A 19,038-nucleotide genomic window follows, 5' to 3' on the forward strand; every position below is an offset into this window, starting at 1 on the left:
ACGCGCGAGTCTGTTTCTTCTTGAGACGATTCCAGCTGAGGCAACTCTTTGGCATTTGTTGTCTGACCATCTGTGGATGTGAGTTGGTATGCCTTCCCTTCACATATCAAGATCACTTTTCGACCATGGCACCGAGAAGCATACTGGTCACTGTTCCAGAGCCTGAGTAGCAGTCGGATGAACTGGATTTTATTCTCGTCGTTCGAGAGAAACATTTTCCAATCTTGCGGTTTCTTTGTAGCTTCTCCTTTTAGAATCAACTTTTCTCCACAGCCGCGACGTCGCCTCTCCATCGACTTCACTGATCCAGGTAGGTATTGATCTGTGCTGAACACCACATCTCCTGTCTTACTGATGATGTCAAAGACCTTGGAACAGATCTGGCTGAAGTTGTTAGGAATGTCTTTTAGATAGTAGAAGGTGGCATTTCCGTCATACACTGTCAGGGTGACCCTTGCCTGTGGTACAGTGATGTCAGTACAGTCCTTGGTCAGGAGCTGGAATGCCTTTGCCTTGTCTGTCTTTGCTAGGTACCCATCTCCGGTCGCCAAGCTGTATGGTACTGGAGTTAATGGGTATGACATCAGTTCCTTTAGGTCAAGTTGTAGCCCTTGATTTTGCGATTTCAGCAAAAGCTGAAATGCAACGTTTCCCTGGTGCTTGAACTGGGTGACTTTGTTCTTTGATGTCTTGGTCTTGGAACTTTTGTTCATGTTGTTCAGAGTTTTGAGATTGAGTCGTTTTACTGGTTCAAAAAAATCTTCGCCAGTTTTCAGTCGGACCTCAACAAATTTATCATGAGCTTGTTGACCGATGGCTTCAGCCTTCAGAACATCTGCAGCAACATCATCAGAGGCTGCACCGCCTGACGATAGAATCAACAGCTGGTCCTTTGTGTCTACCGTGAATGGATTCAGGAAACTGCATACCGCATCCATGGTCTTCTTCACCAACCTCTCTCTTTTCTCACCTCTCTGGGACGTACATCACGATGCTTAGTGTCCTGTCCGCTGTCTGTCATGTGAGCCATACCAAGACATGCATCAACGTAGAGAGACCTTTCGTGAAGGGTGCGGACCCACCTCTGATATGCCTGGTAATTGGTGAGTAGTCCAGATATACCCGCACCAGCACCACCATGAGACTTTGCATGTCTCATGAAGGTTTCCTCCATTGTCTTGTCAACAGCACAGCGATTCCCAGGGATAAAGGAGCGAGCAACACTGATTGCTCCTCGTCGAATGAGGGTCAAAGCTCCCGGGTGCGAGCTATCTACGTTGGCTAAGAAGATGGAGAAATACGACAAATACCTGGCGTAGTTTTGGCCACCGAAGCTGAAGAAGAGGGGAGTCATACCGTTGATGGACGCAACATACAAGACAAAGTTGTTAGTCTTTACAGCTTCAAGGAGTGAGAGGACTAGACGTACATGGTCCATGTACGACACCCAGAGCTCAGCAGTTTTCCCCAATCGTCCCTTTGCTACACTCTGTCGAAATGTATCATAGTTATCTATGACCTTCATGATGAGTTCATCCGTCGAGACAGCTTCTAAGGTCATTTGACTGGGGGATTCAACAAGATCTTGCAGTCTTCTAGTTGAGTCGTCAGGGAGGGACGCGAACAGGTCATCAGCATTAGTTTCGTTGAGGTATTCCGCCAAGAGAAGCCTCTCCAAGCATTCCAGCATAAGTTTATGACAGTGTAACGCTCTGTCATAATTCTTTCCCGACATCACACCTGTGATAGATCCACTACCGATCAATCCTGCTTCCAGGAGGATATCTGACAGACCAGACCCAGCCATCTTCTTACCCATCATTTTCATGTAAGCACAAACAAGGTGGAAGGTGCCTATTAGAATGATGTGACTTTCGTACTTGTCGGGGGAGTTCCATACTAGGGGGAATGCCTTCATGCATACCCCCAAATCGAATGTGGTAATGACATAAGGCTGGCCAACTTCTCTGGTGGCCTCTTCAGCAGCACGCAAGCATTCCTGGACAGTTTTGTACTCGGTAATTGGTTGATTGATGACGGGATAGTAGTCTATCGTTGTGAGCTTCTTTGGTATTTCACCTGTCTCTGAGATGAAACCGGTCCAACCAGGAACTTGTTGTTGTGTTTCTGCCTTGAGACGGATCATGATCCATAGAGTCTGGAGTTTGGTCGATGTTCCTCTTTCTCCTACAGATCCTGGATATTGAAGCTGTTTTACTTGAAGTTTCGGGCTTTGTCTTTTGGTCACATAGCAGTCAGGTAATATGGTTGCTTCCGTCAACTGCAGAGAACGCCGTTTGGTCCTAACTTGAGTTGGCCTTGCTGGACCAGATGCGGCATGATCATCACTGACTTCTTGCATCATGATCCCGTGTGCTGTATGAACAGAACCTTTTCCTGTCAGATCATTCACCAATGAGTCGAAATTGTCAAACTCCGAGTGGAAGACAGACGGCTCTCGTGGTGACCTGATGATTTGGTTGGAGAGTTGTGTCGATGACTTCATCACTGATTCGGCCAGTGCAGTCTCCAATTCAAGTGAAAATGAATAACTCTCACAGTGTCCCATTCTATTAAGAAGGGTTATGAGCTTTTCACTTCTGTATAGATGTCTCAGGGACGTGCACATGATGATGTGTTTTGGAAGCTTCCAAGAGCCTTTGGTGGCAGCGCGACAGATATCTTGGCCGATTGATTGAACTAATCGCTGGCTTCGTTGTGACCTTGCTGATGTTGTTCCAGTTATGATGTAGCATAGCAGCTTCTTGAGTGAATCTGGTATAACATCGTCCATTTGTTGGAGATCAGAAGGACTTGGTGGCCATTTCAGTTCTGGGGCATTCGAGAAATCATCCAGAATTGACAGTCGTAAATGGCTACCTGCACTCTCAATCATATCTCTTGATCCCAATTTGAAGGCTTGTTTCACTGCTGTCTGGACGTCAATTGCAGTGCTGAATATTATGTAGGACTTTCCCAGATCACAGAATGATAGTCTCTCCCTGAAAGGCTCGTGGTTTTCAAGCTTCAGTTTTAGTTTGCTGGCTCGGTAGTCAGGATTCGCATATTTGCTGGTTTGCAGGTTAATGACATACATTTGCCTCAGGTCGGATAGTTTCATTATCTTCTTGGCCATTAACACATCCCTTTCAATGGCATCACATACCACATCGAATGCCTGTCTGTGGGCTTCTTCTAATTCTCCTTGATGGTGCTGTGCCTCTTCGTCAGTACTGCGCCATTTCTCTGGCTTTTGCATATATTTCATACGGCAAGTTTTGTGGAACTTTGCCTCAGAGGCAAAAAGATCATGGCCTCGGATCCTCATTAAGAGCGTTTCATCTTGCTTCATTTCAGCCATCTCCAGTACCGGCTTCCAGCCTTCATACTCGAACTGGCTCATCCCCTGGGTAGTCCAACTGCCATGCACTTTCACTTTTTTACGACTTTCCGAAGAACAGAAGATACAGTCTGGCTTAAATATGATCTTGTCACCAGAACTAGTACGGGCCATCCGCTGAGTTGTGGCACCAGTTGTTTCAGATGTACCTGCAGTAGGAGGGTTCAGTCTGTCTAAGTTCATCGTGAAACGCTTGTAACACTCCCAGTGGAAACCATGGTGTTCGGCCAGAGATTCAGGGACCAAATCACATGTGTCCTTCATCATATGCGGAGACTGTGGGGGTTGTGCAAGGCGTCTTTCTTTGACCTCCTGCAGCTTGGCCAATTTCTTCTCAGAATTTTTGAGTCCAGATAACAAGTGCAACTCTCCATAGCTCAGTCCCTTTACATGAGTTATGCACACAATGGGTGGTTGTTCACTCTCACGTGTACGTTTCGCTCGCGCCGGATGTTCCATATTAGCGTTGTTACTTCACCTGCAAAACACATCAAAATATTGGTAAGTACCAAGCTGAATAATTATTATAAATTGCATCTTAATTATAAAAAATATCTTATATTGCATACTTAACTATGTAAAAAAAGGTGTTTAACTTAACTAATTGACTCGTTCTGTCGCTGTAAGAGACACTTAAATAACATAATTGTACAATCTGATGATCTCAATTTACGCAGGATACAAACATGGAAGGATCTGCATGCCATTTTCGTCAAAATTCCTGCAATAAACTACAGTGATACATCAATACAACAATATATTAAGTAACACATATTAACAATACATAGATTTTGTCATGTGTCCAACATATATGTACATGATATACGTGGCAGCATTTGTAAATTGACAAATGCAGCATCGCCTACAATATCACCCCATACCGGTAGTATCTTTGACACGCTGTATAAAAAAGAGAATTGAAGCTATGGGGATGTATCTGGTATCAAATTAAAGCTGATATACAGGAGAAAGCCAATAAAATATATATGTAAGCATATCAGGTGTAATGTGTTCATATTATGTGTGTAAGATGAAATAGTACGGTCGATACCGAATTATGTTACGTTAAAGTGGGGTACTGCTATTCAGCACTAGTTATGACCATTAAGGTACCATTATAAGTAATGTGTCAATATTCTATGATGATCAGTAGATGAACAGCTTTCTTTTGGTATATAACTTTTTATTCTGAGTTAATATTAGCAGGCACAAATACCAAAAGAACACGTGTGTCGAATATGGCGCAACGCGGATTTAAAAATATGCTGTTTTGAGGGTACCATCCAATATAGGTACCAAATGGGTAGTGAGTCCAAGTTTATTTACTGTTACCAGTTGATTTCCACCCCAGGACACCCCAATGGTTCAGAAAAACCCAGGGTCGGAGAGTTGTGGGGGGGGGGTGCAGATGGACCATACCTGGCCCGGAGCCTAATGGTGGAAGAAGAAATGCAGGCAATAGACAAGTAAAAATTTGAGAATTTTCGAATAGTGTAGGCATTTTGTGTTAAAAGTGATTAAACAAGTTTTTTAGGATAATTCGAGGGTGCTGAATTCAAAAATGCTGTTTAACCGGTTCAATTTTGGAGTCTTAACCTTCAAATTGTAAAAAACAAAATGCCCGCCATTTTCAGCATATTTTTTGCCATAACTTGAATTTTAAGCAACATAGAAGGCTCAAAATAGTGGCAATACCCATGTTTGTGATACTGAGGATTCCAAATTTACTGTTACCTAAGTTGTAACTAGTTTGGTTTCGCCACCATGTTGAATTCCAAGATGACCGCCATATTTTTGGTAATTTCTGGGGTGTATTTTTTTATGTACATCACTTTCACTGGTCAAATGCGCTTTTAATTTCTTTAGAACAAAAAAAATGATATTAAATCATTTCTAAAGTGCATTTAAAAAAGGGGTAAAGTTCCAAAATGGCTGCCTTTTAGGAATTATACTTTATAAATACCGTATAGCTCAATATTGGCATTCTCAAATGTTTACCTGTCTATCTTAGTCTGTTCTGTTTCTGCATTCTAGTTGTCTGTTGTATGCACATGCACATCCTCCTGTGCATGTTAGCCCAGCTTTTCTGCAGCTGCAACGGCCATTTATACATCCTTTGGTACATCCGCATGTTATTATCTCGCGACACGCCTTAGGAATTGGAGATAGCGTCATCAACTTCGGCACCAAGTTCCCATCGATGTATGTCCATCCCATGTCTGTTACTTGGGGGAGTACTGGAGTAGCGATGGTTGCGCGCTTCCAAATAAAAGCCTGGTAATGTGCGCGCCTTATGTGTAGTCTCACTGCATCTGATGTTGGTGGCAGAGCCTGTGGACAACCCTTAGAGAAGAGTATTACACGTGCCTTGTCGCATCTGTCCACATCATCGGGTACCTTGTAAAGACGGCATATGAACTTTTCTGCATCGTTGATTACTTCTTCAGTGATATCTTCTGTGCCTAGATCTGTCAACAATTGGCTGTGTGTTTGAAACACCTTCCAGGCTGTCTTTTTGCCGTGGCCAGCAAGCTGTGACACACTGTCACAACCAGTAATTGCATGGAATGGCAGCAACGCCTCCACTTGGCAAGGTGGCAGTTTCTGGTGGAGTTTGTGGATGGGAATGTATTTTGGCTTCTTAAGAGTTCCTGCCTTCATCCACAGCTGAGTGCATGGCATCTTATCAAAATGAGCAGCTAACAAGACCAGCACGTCAGTGTCACGCACTAAAACCACCACTGTTTCAGCATTTGTGTCGACGCAATGAAGAACAAGTCGTGTGTCTGCCTCCTCATGGTTGGCCTGTAGGGATGATGTGTCCATCTCTGGATCTGAAGATTTCACGTCTGTGATCTGTGCAAATCCTCCAGCCACTACAAGTGTTGTGGGTGCAATAGACACCGCATTTGTCATGAGCTGCTGAGAAAGAAACTCTGCTAGATTTGCCTTATTCTCTCCAAGTGAGAGAAAGTTGGTCTATTTGTCTGGTAGAGGAACGTTTTGGTTTTCTATTACCCGACGTATTGGTCGAGAGGCCCGGGTACGTTTCATTCTGGTTCCAGTCTTGATGGAATCCTGCTGGTATCGGTCGAAAGTTACGTCAACTCTCTCAAATTTTTTCCCCATGGCAAACACTGAATTCACAAACGCATCTGCATATTCACCAAATGTGGTTATTCCGCTGGGCTTTCCAAGAGCCATCACCAGTGCTTGACCATCAATTACTAAGCAAGTACTTCCAGTTAATGTCACTTGTTCTGGGGTTGAGACATCTTGAATCAACTCATTTGCCAGTCGAGATTTACCGCTACTGCCTGTATGTAGACTCCCATTCATGGCAGCAAGTGAAATTGGCACAGGCATAAGCTCATGCTGCAGAATCAGGTCCAGGTTTATCACACGCCCTGCTTTGGAAGCTGTCACAAGTCGCTGTAGAATGTTTTATCTGCCTTGATGGTCGTTTCTTTGCCTTTGCTTTCTTTGCAGTCTACAGTATACAGAGACGAGAAAGTCTGTGCTTTGTTCCTATGTAAAGCGGCATTGAAATTGATATGACATGTGCCATCAGGAGGCTGAAGAAGGCGCTGATCAACAAACTCATCCAGCTGCACCTGTCCAAGTTTTTCTGCATTAAGCAAAGAATGTTGAATGCTCTCCGATGCCAAATCCTTGGTAGCAATATTCTGCAGTACAGAAGATGACATTCCCTCGCTGAATACATCGAATCGTCGGAAAGCTGAGACGACTTTCTCCTCATCAAGGTTGTCACGCCCTTTCCTGGAAGGTGTAAGCTCGTTGTACACATACTCACTTTCCTCCCCTTCGATCATCAGCATTTGTCTAGTTTTACTCGATATGCAAGTTCTCAAGTTATATGATAGTGCCCATCTGCCTAATGCAGAGATACTTCTTGTGATGCCCACAATGCCACCGCTCTTCTTTCCAGTGCCATTCAGCCATTCTTGGCTATGATCAGGTGATACTTGATTGAATTTCCGGCCGGACTCCTTTACAACAAATTTCCTGCCTGGAATTCCTGAAGGACTTCTGGTGGAAGGCAGTTCATTTCTGCCAGGTAAATGGTTCCCCATCTAGCATAATGAGTGTGGTCATACCTAAAGAAGAAAGGTAGCATCCTCCTGAAGGCATACATGTGGAGGTCCCAGACACCATCACGCTGTGCTCTGATGAAAAGCAAAAGAATGCTTACCATGTCCAAGGGTGAGCTTACCATGCTTACCATGCTTACCATGCGAAACCAAACTAGTTACAACTTAGGTAACAGTAAATTTGGAATCCTCAGTATCACAAACATGGGTATTGCCACTATTTTGAGCCTTCTATGTTGCTAAAAATTCAAGTTATGGCAAAAAATATGCTGAAAATGGCGGGCATTTTGTTTTTTACAATTTGAAGGTTAAGACTCCAAAATTGAACCGGTTAAACAGCATTTTTGAATTCAACACCCTCGAATTATCCTAACAAACTTGTTTAACCACTTTTAACACGAAATGCTTCCAACATTTTATATAAGCACAAATTCTCAAATTTTTACTTGTATACAAGGGGGTTAACAAGGAGAGATGCAGAAAATAGGGCAAAATGGAGAAGATTGTCATGGGGACCGCAAGGCTAACCCCCGCTCTAGCAGGGAAAATGGCCTTAAAATGCATGTTATTGTTGTTGTATTGTTACTCACGTTTAAATACGGGATGTTTTTATCTTAATTGTAAACTACTGAAAAAAATTAAGGTGGGGGCCCCCTGCACCCCTCCAAACTCCGCTGGTGCGAGTCATACATCTGTTATGTATTATACTCGTAATTTTATTAAAACGCGCATTTCATACTTTCATATTTACTCGATTTTCCATCCTAATTCTTCAGGATATACAAACATGTAAAACCACCACCCCCCCCCCCCCCACCCCCAAATTCACAGTGGTAGGGCCATATATAAGCTCGACCTCCTTCTAATTCCCCATTTATTTATTTTCTTTCCCTCTTCCTCGTACTCTGTGGCCCTGTAGCCGCTGCCAACACAATCAATTAGTTTAGGGAAGTTGGTGTCACAAGAGGATCGAGTAAAACTGAAAACGATGACCCGGACAGCATTTGTTTGAGTACCACTTTTTTAAATTTAGTATGCAACCTCTGGCTGCTGGTTGCATCATTGCTGGGAGCACAGCTGTGACCACCGATGCAGGGAGTGCCTCCTGGTTCCAGTGAGCTGGTACTCATTTTGCCTACCTCGGAAGGATGACAGGCTGTGTCAACCTACCTTATGTTATTTCAACAGCACGACAGGTGCTCAAACTCAAGGTGCTAATATCTAAAGCCAGCCACCTTAACTGTTAAGCCAACACCAGGTATCATAAAGCTAAATTGTCATTCAGGAGTTGAAGGTGGTGGAAAAGCTTACCCTCATTCAAGTCATTTTGCTCATTTTCATACAATTTGTTATTTCAATGTATTTAATGTGATCTACCTTTCTTCCTGCTTCCTGGCACACAGAATTGTTCATCTTTGCCAAAGGAAGGAAGACCAGAAACTTTTGATCTTGAAGCAAATTCCTGTCGAGCAAATGACGAAGGAAGAGAGGCAAGCTGCACAGAACGAATGTCAGGTGCTGAAGCTACTGAACCATCCAAATATTATCGAATATTATGACAATTTCTTGGCTGAAAAGGCCCTCATTATTGCAATGGAATATGCTCCAGGTAAGGTTTTTATTTTTAATCCCCTTTTTCATGTTTCCAGACCATCTCAGTCATTATTTATACTGTTACATTTGTGGGGGTGGAGATGAAATGCCTCAGGAAAGGTCGGATGGTTGAGTTTAGCATGGACCGTGTGACGCGAAGAAGAAGCCCACCTCCATGTACATAAGAGGTGAATGTTCAGGGTAAGAGTGTTTTCATGTCACCACACGGAGGGTGGTTTTTGTGTTAGTTAGATAGGGCGCAGGATTAATAATTCCCAGTATGTATTGTCTCCTGTGATTTTCCCTTCTGTTTTATTTCAACAAAAAAGGCTGCCATTCACCCACAACACCGTCATGCCGACATAGACCCAAACATTTGCCAATCGGCAAGTAAACCCCACCCCCCGAACATTCTCGATGGGCGTCAAGAAGGCCATGAGGCTCTGCCCTGAAGGGGATGATTGGTTGGGGGAGATGGACTGATGTGATGGGGCGCGGGCATTGGTGGCGTGTGATGTCAACGAGGGACAAAGGAGGATGAGTCCCTCCTCCCTCTCTCTTTCTACAACTGGCTGCGTGGCGGACGGCCGCAGCATCATTGTCTCTCTCTCTCTCTCTCTCTCTCTCTCTCTCTCTCTCTCTGTCTCTGTCTCTGTCTTTGGTGCTGGGCGCAGGTGGTCACATTTTTGGCTCGTTCTTGTGCTGGCTTCGTGGCGGGCGATCGCGTTTTCTGGTGTGCGTTTGAGGAGAACTGTTCGGAGCCCAGAAAACCTTGCAGCATTGGAGCCAGGGGTGTCGTTTTGACTCGGGGATCTTCGAGGGAGCTAAGCGCTGGGTTGTGCTGGCTGGGCCAGGATCGAGCGGGGGAACGTTGGCTGTCTGCTCGGCTCGGTGTGCTGGCATGATTGACCGGCGCCATTGTTCGAGTCCTTCGACGCGTGGTCCTCTCATCGACCGATCCCACCAAAGTACTTGTCTAGACCACAGAGCTGAGTGCCAAATCAAAGGGGGGATTTTCTTTTTATTTTCTTTCATCATTCCCTTGTCTGTTTCGTGTGTCTGAGTGGAGACGTCTCAAATTAGGATTTAGTTTTTACTTCAACATTCCTTTTTACCTCTGCTTTATCTCATTAAATTCGTCATGGTCTGGCATTTTGTTTGTCGTGTCCGTTTGCTCATTGTGGGTTTGAGGAATAAAACCCCGTGGCGGCCGTCCCATCAGATAAGGCTTCGGGCCTTTCCCACGCGCGCAAAAAGCTAATCCCACCAAGTTTGGGTATACGCCTCGGAGTTAAAGCAATGTTCTGCTATTTGTCCAAGGCTGGTCTTCATTGGCTACGGACTTCACAATACTTTAGATTGTTGCCTTTCCATGCGTTCTAAGTTTAAAACATTATTTGATAAGATGACCTCACAACAAAGTAGGTTCTATGAAACCTTTTGATTGCATCTCTTGTAATGTTGTATTGTATTGTCTTGAAAAACCCGCTGCAGGTGGAACAATGGCAGATTACATACAGAAGCGGGGAAGTTCTCTGCTGGACGAAGAGACCATCATGAACTTTTTTGTGCAAATAGTGCTCGCTCTGCACCACGTCCATACCAATCAAATTCTTCACCGTGACCTCAAAACTCAAAACATTTTACTGGACAAGCATCAGGTCATGCTCAAAATTGGGGACTTTGGGATCTCAAAAATCCTCAGCAGCAAGAGCAAGGCATATACAGTAAGACAGCTTTGTTTGTTTGGGGTATAGTGTATACATGGTTCTTACTTAAAGATCACGGGTTTAAATCTTCATGCTCTTTTTCTCTATATATAAGAATCTATATTATAAGAGATATGTTTGTCTGTTTGTGTGTGTGTTGCCATTTTCTCAGGGATGGCCAAACGGATCTTCTTCAAACTTTCAGAGGGTCATCAGTGTTTAAGGCAAAAAGCTTTTTCAAATCACTCTATAATGCCGAAGCCTTTGTAGCAATGTGAAAGGTAATATTAAATGATCCCCGACACTTTCTTAGTGGGAGGTGTTTTAGGCCTCCATAAAAAAGTAGAATTTTTTTTTTATTACTTCAAAATGTCAACAGTATTAGAACAGCACCGGACAACGCCGGATACCTCTACTGGTACTGTATAAACCAGTAGTTGTCTTGAAGGACTGTCTTTTTTGTATGCTGCCCGTGGCTGCTGGTTGCATCATTTCTGGAAGTGCGTCTGTGCTGTTGATGCAGTTTCAACGTTTTTTGGTAGGTGAGTGAGAGAGTTTTTGGGTTCATGCTTGTACACAAATTGTATTCAGTAATCCGTTGAGCTTTTCACGTACTTTACTAATCCTACAGTCATCACTCTCTGTACTTGATTGAGTTCCATCAGGCCGCCACCTCCTTCAATCCTCGGCAGGTACATTCTTGGAATGCACTGATTTTTGTAGAACATTTTGTGGATCGTGAGGAGTTTCCTTGGTTTGATACCTAGTTTTTTGATTTCCGCTTGTGGGCAGTTTACTATTCCGTAGCTGTACTGAAACACTGGTACTGCTAGTTGGTTTATGGATTTGATTTTGTTTCTTGGGGGTGAGATATGGTTTCAGGATGAGCCTCGTTCTATGCAGGTATTCTTTGGTAATTGTTTTGCGCATTTTTTATGACAAATTTGGTGGCCCTCTTCTGCTCCAAGGTGTTTCTAAGATGCTTCATTGTCTAGTTCCTGTTTTGTTGTATCTAGGTCGATTTTTTTTTTGTTGTCCATTGTTGTTGGTCTACCTTGCATGAATGTGCACTTGGCACACTTATCTAAGCCAAATTTCATTTGGAAGTCGTTGGAGAATCTTTTCACTAATTTTGGTTGTTCTGCCAATTTTTCGTCATTCTGTGCAAACAGTTTTAAATCATCCATGTACAGTAGATGCGCCACCTTTCTTGTTTCTTTGGACGTTCTTTTATTGGATGCTCGGGTGTATCCATGTCTTTCCTCATTAATGAGGTTACTTAGTGGGTCCAGGGTCAGGCAAAACAGGAGAGGGGAAAGGCCGTCTCCTTGGAAGATCCAGCATCGTATCTTTACGCTTGGTATTTCAATCTTTCCTTCTGAGTGCTGCAGGATTTGTGTGGTATTCCATTGATCCATGGCTTCTCAATCAGCTTGATTATTTGGGGATTTATCTTGTACATTTTCATGCCCTTTGTCATTCATGAATGAGGGACACTGTCAAAAGCCTTTTTCTGTCCATGCTATCTATCCATGCTGTGGACAATTTGGTTCTTCTCATATTGCAATTTTCGAACATGGCCTTGTTTAGTAATAGGTGGTGTATTGTACCGTAACATCCTCACTTGCATCCCTTCTGTTCTGCCTCTAGTCCTCCTTGTTGTGTTAGGTGGTGGTTCATTATTTGTTTGTGATGATTCCTGTTAAAAGTTTGTATGTTGTTGGTATACAGGTTATTGGCCGGTATTTGTGGGGTAACTGGGTCTCTTCAGATTTTGGGATGAGGAAGATGTTAACTTCCACGAGCCATTCATCCATTTCCTGATCCCGTTGGATGAGTTAATTGAATGCTCAAGTGTAGTGAACGTGGAGAGCATCAAATTGCTTTAACCAGAAGTTTGGGATCCCATCTGGGCCAGGGCTATTTAAATTTGCCATCTTTGAAAGTTGTTGTCTTAGCCTTTCTGCATCAATTATTACGAATGGCATTTCCTCAATGTTGCTTTTTCTCCTCCAGGTTTCGGATCCATTCCGCCTCCTTATTGTGTTCTTTTCGATCTTCATAAATTCCTTTCCAGAAGCATTCCAGTTAATTTTTTTAGGAGGGGATGACACATTCTGCTTCTGTTTCCCTCGTTCACGTTAGAATCTTTTCGGGTTGTTTTCAATCATCTGGCCTTGTTTTCTCGTCATGTCATCCTCGTAGTTTTTTTATGTTCCTTGCTATCATTTTGATTTCCAGTTTATTTTCAACAACCATTACCTCTAGGTCTTTGTCTTCAATTTTATGTTTGTATTTTATTTTCTGGATTCTTCTCTTTGGTTTTGGGCTTTGATTTCCTCTTTGGAATTGCCCTGTCTCCTTTCTGAGCATCTTCCTCCGTCTCTCGAGTCGCTGCTTCCATGGTGGTGCTTGGTTTTTATTTGTGGAACCTGTTCTGTTCTTGTGGTGTTTCGTTGTTACTTTTTCCTGAGTGAATCATGCTGCCTCAAAATTCATTGTGTTTATTTCTTTCAGAGGTTGATTTTGGTATTTTAAAAAAATATATATATATTTGTTCTGCTGATTAGTGCTTTTGTGTGTTTATTATTATGTAGTCGAATTAGTCGTGGTCTTTCTTCAGTTGGTATCAATCACACTTCCTCTATCTTATTAGCCAACTCCTCTTCCAGATCATGTTGTTCTTCATCATACTCCTGCGCCTCCTCTCCTCTGTCCCTCTGTACCTCTTTGTGCTTCTGCCCATTATCGTTTGTATATGTTTGTGCTGTAGCCATGAATCGGTCTCTTTCATCGCCCATCCCTCTCACTTCAGATGCAGAGCACCTCCCCTCAGCATAACAGATTTCATTATTTTTTTCATTGCTGTACTGCTTCGATCTTTCTTTTGAGACAAGCAGCACCATTGTACATTCCCATTCACGCTTGCTTTCTTCCTACCCCGGGTGCCACTACATGGACCGTTTAGCATACCGTCCAATATATTGTCCTCGCCTGTGCGTGTGTGTGTTCGTTTATTCCCCAAGCTCCCAGGATCCCATTTTACTATCTGCTCCCAAGACCGGTTAGCGTACAGTAAAAGGTATTTCTGAGCAGCTTCAACCTTTTTTGAATCCACACTTAGACTCGGGCAAGTCTTCTTCAGATAACCTTTGTAGCCTCTCTTGTAATATCCCTGCAATTGTACTTTCTTTATGACATGAAACAGGGCAATACCCCATCAGTTGGCTGTCACACTTGCTGAGGTCCCTTTGCTAAGGGATGGGTACAAATAGAGCATGAACACACTCCTTGGCAAACTTGTTCTCCCTAGATCTAGTATTAGGCCAAGGAAGTCCTTCTCACTGGATGCGGCCTTAATATATCGTGCAGAATGCCAGAGCTGCCATCATTCTTTTCATGGCATTCATCAACTTCCCAAATGACTTGTTGGTTGATGTTTGCCTTTTTCCGGCTCTGTTTCATTGGATTGGCTTTGGATGTTCAGGATCCTTGTGAAATGCCTCCTCCACCGCTGTTGCTGTGTTTGGGGTGTGATGAAGGAATTTCCATCCTTTATTACAACTTTGTACACACACACACACACACACACACACACACACACACACACTTTTCACAGCATTGATCTGCAGTTTTTATAATGCCACAGTGATCTTACAAAGGGACCTAATATTTACAAGCATCTGCTTATCTTTAGGTTCCTCCACAACATTTTATAAGCACTCATTACTACCTCCACCAGCGAAGGTGGACGTAAGTTACGTATTCACCCCTGTCTGTTTGTCTGTTTGTGAGCAGGATATCTCAAAAAGTTAGAGCTGTATTCAGACGAAATTTGATGGACAGGTTGGTTGTGTGAGGCTGAATTGATGAGATTTTGGTGAAGATCCGGATCCGATAACTTTTTAAAGCGATTCTTCGCCATTGAGAGACGGGGGCAAAAACGATATGCGATGGACAGATTATGGCAAAACTTGGTGGACGAGTTGGGTTGCATTTTACAACATGCATTTTAAGGCCATTTCCCCTGCTAGAGCGGGGGTTAGCCTTGCGGTCCCCATGACAATCTTCTCCATTTTGCCCTATTTTCTGCATCTCTCCTTGTTAACCCCCTTGCCCACATTTCTTCTTCCACCATCTTTAGCCAAGTCTTTCTCGGTCTTCCCCGTCCTCTACTTCCTTCTACATCAATTTCCATCACTCTTCTCAACCAGTCACTTTCATCCTTCCTCAACACATGACCAAACCATCTCAGCCTGTTCCTCTTCACAGCATCAATCACAGGCAATATTCCCATCATCTTTCGCAATTCATCATTTGTCTTCCTCTCTCTCAACGATACTCCGCACATCCATCGAACCATTCGCATTTCCACCCTTTCCAGCCTTCGTTGCTGCTCTACGTTCATTACCCATGTCTCGCTCCCATAAATCATAACACTTCTCACACATGCAGCATACACCTTTCCCTTCAGCTTCAGCGACACTCTCCTCCTCATCAGCACGCCACTCAGTTCCCGAAACTTCTTCCATGCACATCTCACTCGAGCAACCGTTGCCGAGTCTGATCCACCTTCTCCATTCAGCATGTCTCCGAGGTAGCAAAATGTTTTCACACCTTCCAGCTTCACGCCGTCTCCAAGATCCAACTCAACATTTCCTCCATCTGCAGCTCCCTCTGTGCACACCTTATCTGTGCACACCCAATTGGTTGGTGATGTGCAAATCGATTAGAATACGGTTAATGCAGATCCGGCCTATCAGTGCGATGCTTAATTTGTGTGAGCATGATTGCTTTGACTGTACATGTACTACATATAAAATATTATTTCATTGAATAAATACATGGAAATGATGCGGCCCAAAATCCCTGATCAAAAGTATCACTTCACGAATGTTCACCTTTCCCTGGTGAGAGGGCACACCTTTTGCGGCCCTTTGCGTCCTCTGGGTCAAGTCGGTGTGAAATTCTAAGTTTGATCTCATGTTGCCACACTCACTCCCTCTTATTAACTTTACTAATGTAAATTCCAAACTTGTGTCCAGGTTGTTGGAACACCATGCTACATATCTCCAGAATTGTGTGAAGGAAAACCATACAATCAAAAGAGTGATGTTTGGGCTCTGGGCTGTGTCCTCTATGAACTTTGTAGCTTAAAAAGGGCCTTTGAAGCGGAAGTAAGTACGATGATGATTTTTGTGATTATGTTTAATTCCATTGTGTTTCAATGATTGGAATTATATTACGTTCACATATGTAATACTTTTTATTGTTATTATAGATGTCTGCGAGCTGTAATTAGAATGATATATTGTTATTAATTTAATGTTGTTTTATATTATAATATCATGTAACGTAAATATAATGAATGCAGTATAATGAATCCCCCCCCCCCCCCTTCCCGTGCCTCCTCCCCCCAAGCCCTCTCCCTCCCACAGATCTCCCGATGTCCCTGTTCTCTGCTGTTGTACTTGTGTGCTTCCCTCTCTCTCCCCATATTGTCTCCCGCTCCCTTTATCTTGTTTTATGTGTCAGTTTGTCTTTTTGAATTAATGTTAGCTCTTACACGAGCCTCGATCTTGTATGCAAAATAAATAAATACAGTATAACAAGTCAGGAGACGACGATGGTTCACGAGCGAGCGGTATTCAATGACAAAGGACGGACTATAACCGAAACAGGTCCGGACAGGCCAGGCCCAGAAATGTCAAAACGAAAGGTTACTCACCTTGAAATGAGATAGAAAATAATGTATAATCAGTTATGAGGTTAGTTAGCTACACAATACCGAAAATTCAGGTGAAAAATGAAATGAAAAAAATAAAATAATAATAATAATGAAAAAATAATAATAATAATAATAATGAAAAATCGAGCTCTGTGGAGCTAGCCACATGACATTGGCCTAACCAAATACCGAAACACCTGTCAGATTCCACCAAACCCCTCGGAGAAGATGCAGCTTGAACTCGATTACCCCCTAACAAGATATCTTTTTCGGGCGTGGCTCCGCCCACAATGGCCGCAATACGCCCACTCCAGGCAGGACACAACTAGATCATGATATCAACCTCCCACCCAAGTTTCATCAAGATCGGATGATATCGGGTAGTTATGCTGCGGACAGACAGACAGACAGACACACACACACACAGACGCACACACATTACGAATATAGTGGTCACTTGATAACTCGTGAACCAAAGATGGTTAACTGGATGGAAACTGGATTAGTGATGGGAAGCAAAGAGTGGCTGTGAGTGGGAGGATGTAACCAGTGGGGAACCTCAGGGATCAATACTCGGACCATTGTTATTCATAATTTACATCAACGATTTGGATAGTGGGTGAAAACCTTCCAAGTTTGCAGATCACACAAAGCTTGGAGGAAAGGTAGATAGCACAGGGGGGGGGGGGGGCTGAGATCACAGATTCAGGAAAGTCTAGATATTTGCATAGATTGGGCAAAATATTGGCAGATGTAGTTTAACCTGAACAAATGTAAGGTGCTGAGGATGGGTAGGAATAATGAAAATGGAGATTACATGATGCAGGGGGAAGAGGTGAAGGATCACGATCATTACATGATCTTGTAACATGACCACAGAAAGATCTGGGGTGGCAATAGATGTGGTGGGGTAGTGGAGGGTTGGGGGTAAGCAGCTATATGTGAAGCTAATAGGGTTTTGGGTTGGATTTAAAGAGGATAACTTATACATCGAAGGAGGTAGTGTTATAGGAGTTTAGTGAGGACTCATCTAGAATATTGTGTGCAGTTTTCGTCATCGTATCTGAGGAAGGATGTAGTTTTCAGCATTGAGAGAGTACAATGTAGAGCTACTAGAATGAATGCAGGGCCTAGATAGACTAAGCTATGAGGAAAGGTTGAAGGAGACAGGACTTTATCCATTGGATAGGAGGCGATGACGAGGGGGTTTGATGGAGATGTTGAAGACAATGAAGGGTGTGGACACGATATGGGCAGTGTTGTTTATCAGCAGAGTGGACAGTGTTAGGACCAGGGCTCATGGCTTGAAGGTAAAGAACATGAGAGTCCGGAGTTTTAAGGGACAGGTCTTTCAGACAGAGTCGATGCATGGATTGGTATCCCAGGAAAGGTAGTGTCAGTGGAGAGGGTGGATACGTTTAAATGGGAATAGTATGGGTACCTGGATGCATTGAGGACTGAGAGGTATGGGGATATTGGCAGGACCTGTCCGTAACTTGATTAATTATGGATGGGTGATAACCATGCGGTGGTGCAGCACATGCATGATGGGCTGCATGACTTGCTCTCGTGCCGTAGTTCCTCGTGTGTCCCTGTGTGTATTTTTTGTTCCCTATTTGTAGAACCTTCCAGCTCTAGTGTTGAAGATCATGAGAGGAAACTTTTCTCCAATCTCCGACCGTTACAGCGATGCACTGAGGAGTCTCATCGTAGACATGCTAAACCTCGATCCTCGTAAAAGGCCAAATCTCGGGGAGATTCTTGCTCGGCCCATCTGCATGAAAGCTCTCTTCCATCTTTACACAACGACTGGCAGCTTTTCCATCCGGTATTGTATCATTCTCGTACATCAAATTATTTATTTATTTAAAGGCACGAGATAAATGAGACAAGAAACAAATCTTTTGTTTCACAAAATGAGAAAAGCATTAACCCATATGGTTTGTAAAATCGAATGAAGCAACCTCATTCTGAATTTGCAGGTCCGAGAGGCCGATGCACACGTTTCCGAAAACTTTGCAGCAAAGTGTCCATGGAACGTTTCTCGTATCATCCACATGTGAGGATATTTTTTACCTCTGCCACCGAAGGTGGATGGAGGTTATACTTTCAACCCTGTCTGCTTGTTTGTCTGTCTGTCTGTCTATTTGTCTGCCTGTCTATTTGTCTGTCTGTATATTTGTCTGTCTGTCTGTTTGTCTGTCTATTTGTGAACAGGATATCTCAAAAAGAATTTAAAATGGAACCTGCTGCTTCATTGCTTGATACCGTGAAATGGGGTGAATAGGGACAGCAAGGTGAATAGGGACACAAACTGAAAAATGTTCGGAAACTTTTTTTCGCTGAAAATTGATAACCATACTCATTTGGTGATATTTGGGTTGAAAGTGTTCTCTTGTTTTTTTAAAAATCAACTTATAGTCCCTATTAACCCCATATATGGGTTAAATAGGAATAAATAGGATTTTTATGGCTGTCCCTATCCACCCCGTTTTA

General features: G+C 43.2%; 1 protein-coding gene across 1 annotated transcript in view; it reads left to right on the forward strand.

Annotated features, from left to right (window-relative positions):
- Positions 1 to 19,038, forward strand: part of NEK8 (NIMA related kinase 8) — a 73,908-nt gene that overhangs the window by 5,846 nt on the left and 49,024 nt on the right. The window contains exons 2-6 of the mRNA XM_068116188.2: positions 8,916 to 9,121; positions 10,600 to 10,832; positions 15,860 to 15,991; positions 18,165 to 18,370; positions 18,525 to 18,601. Coding sequence (XP_067972289.2) covers positions 8,916 to 9,121; positions 10,600 to 10,832; positions 15,860 to 15,991; positions 18,165 to 18,370; positions 18,525 to 18,601 — 854 coding nt within the window. The remainder of the gene's footprint in view (positions 1 to 8,915; positions 9,122 to 10,599; positions 10,833 to 15,859; positions 15,992 to 18,164; positions 18,371 to 18,524; positions 18,602 to 19,038) is intronic.

This window comes from Myxine glutinosa, chromosome 5 (genome assembly GCF_964187855.1).
Source record: "Myxine glutinosa chromosome 5, kmMyxGlut1.1, whole genome shotgun sequence".
NCBI lineage: Eukaryota > Metazoa > Chordata > Myxini > Myxiniformes > Myxinidae > Myxine > Myxine glutinosa.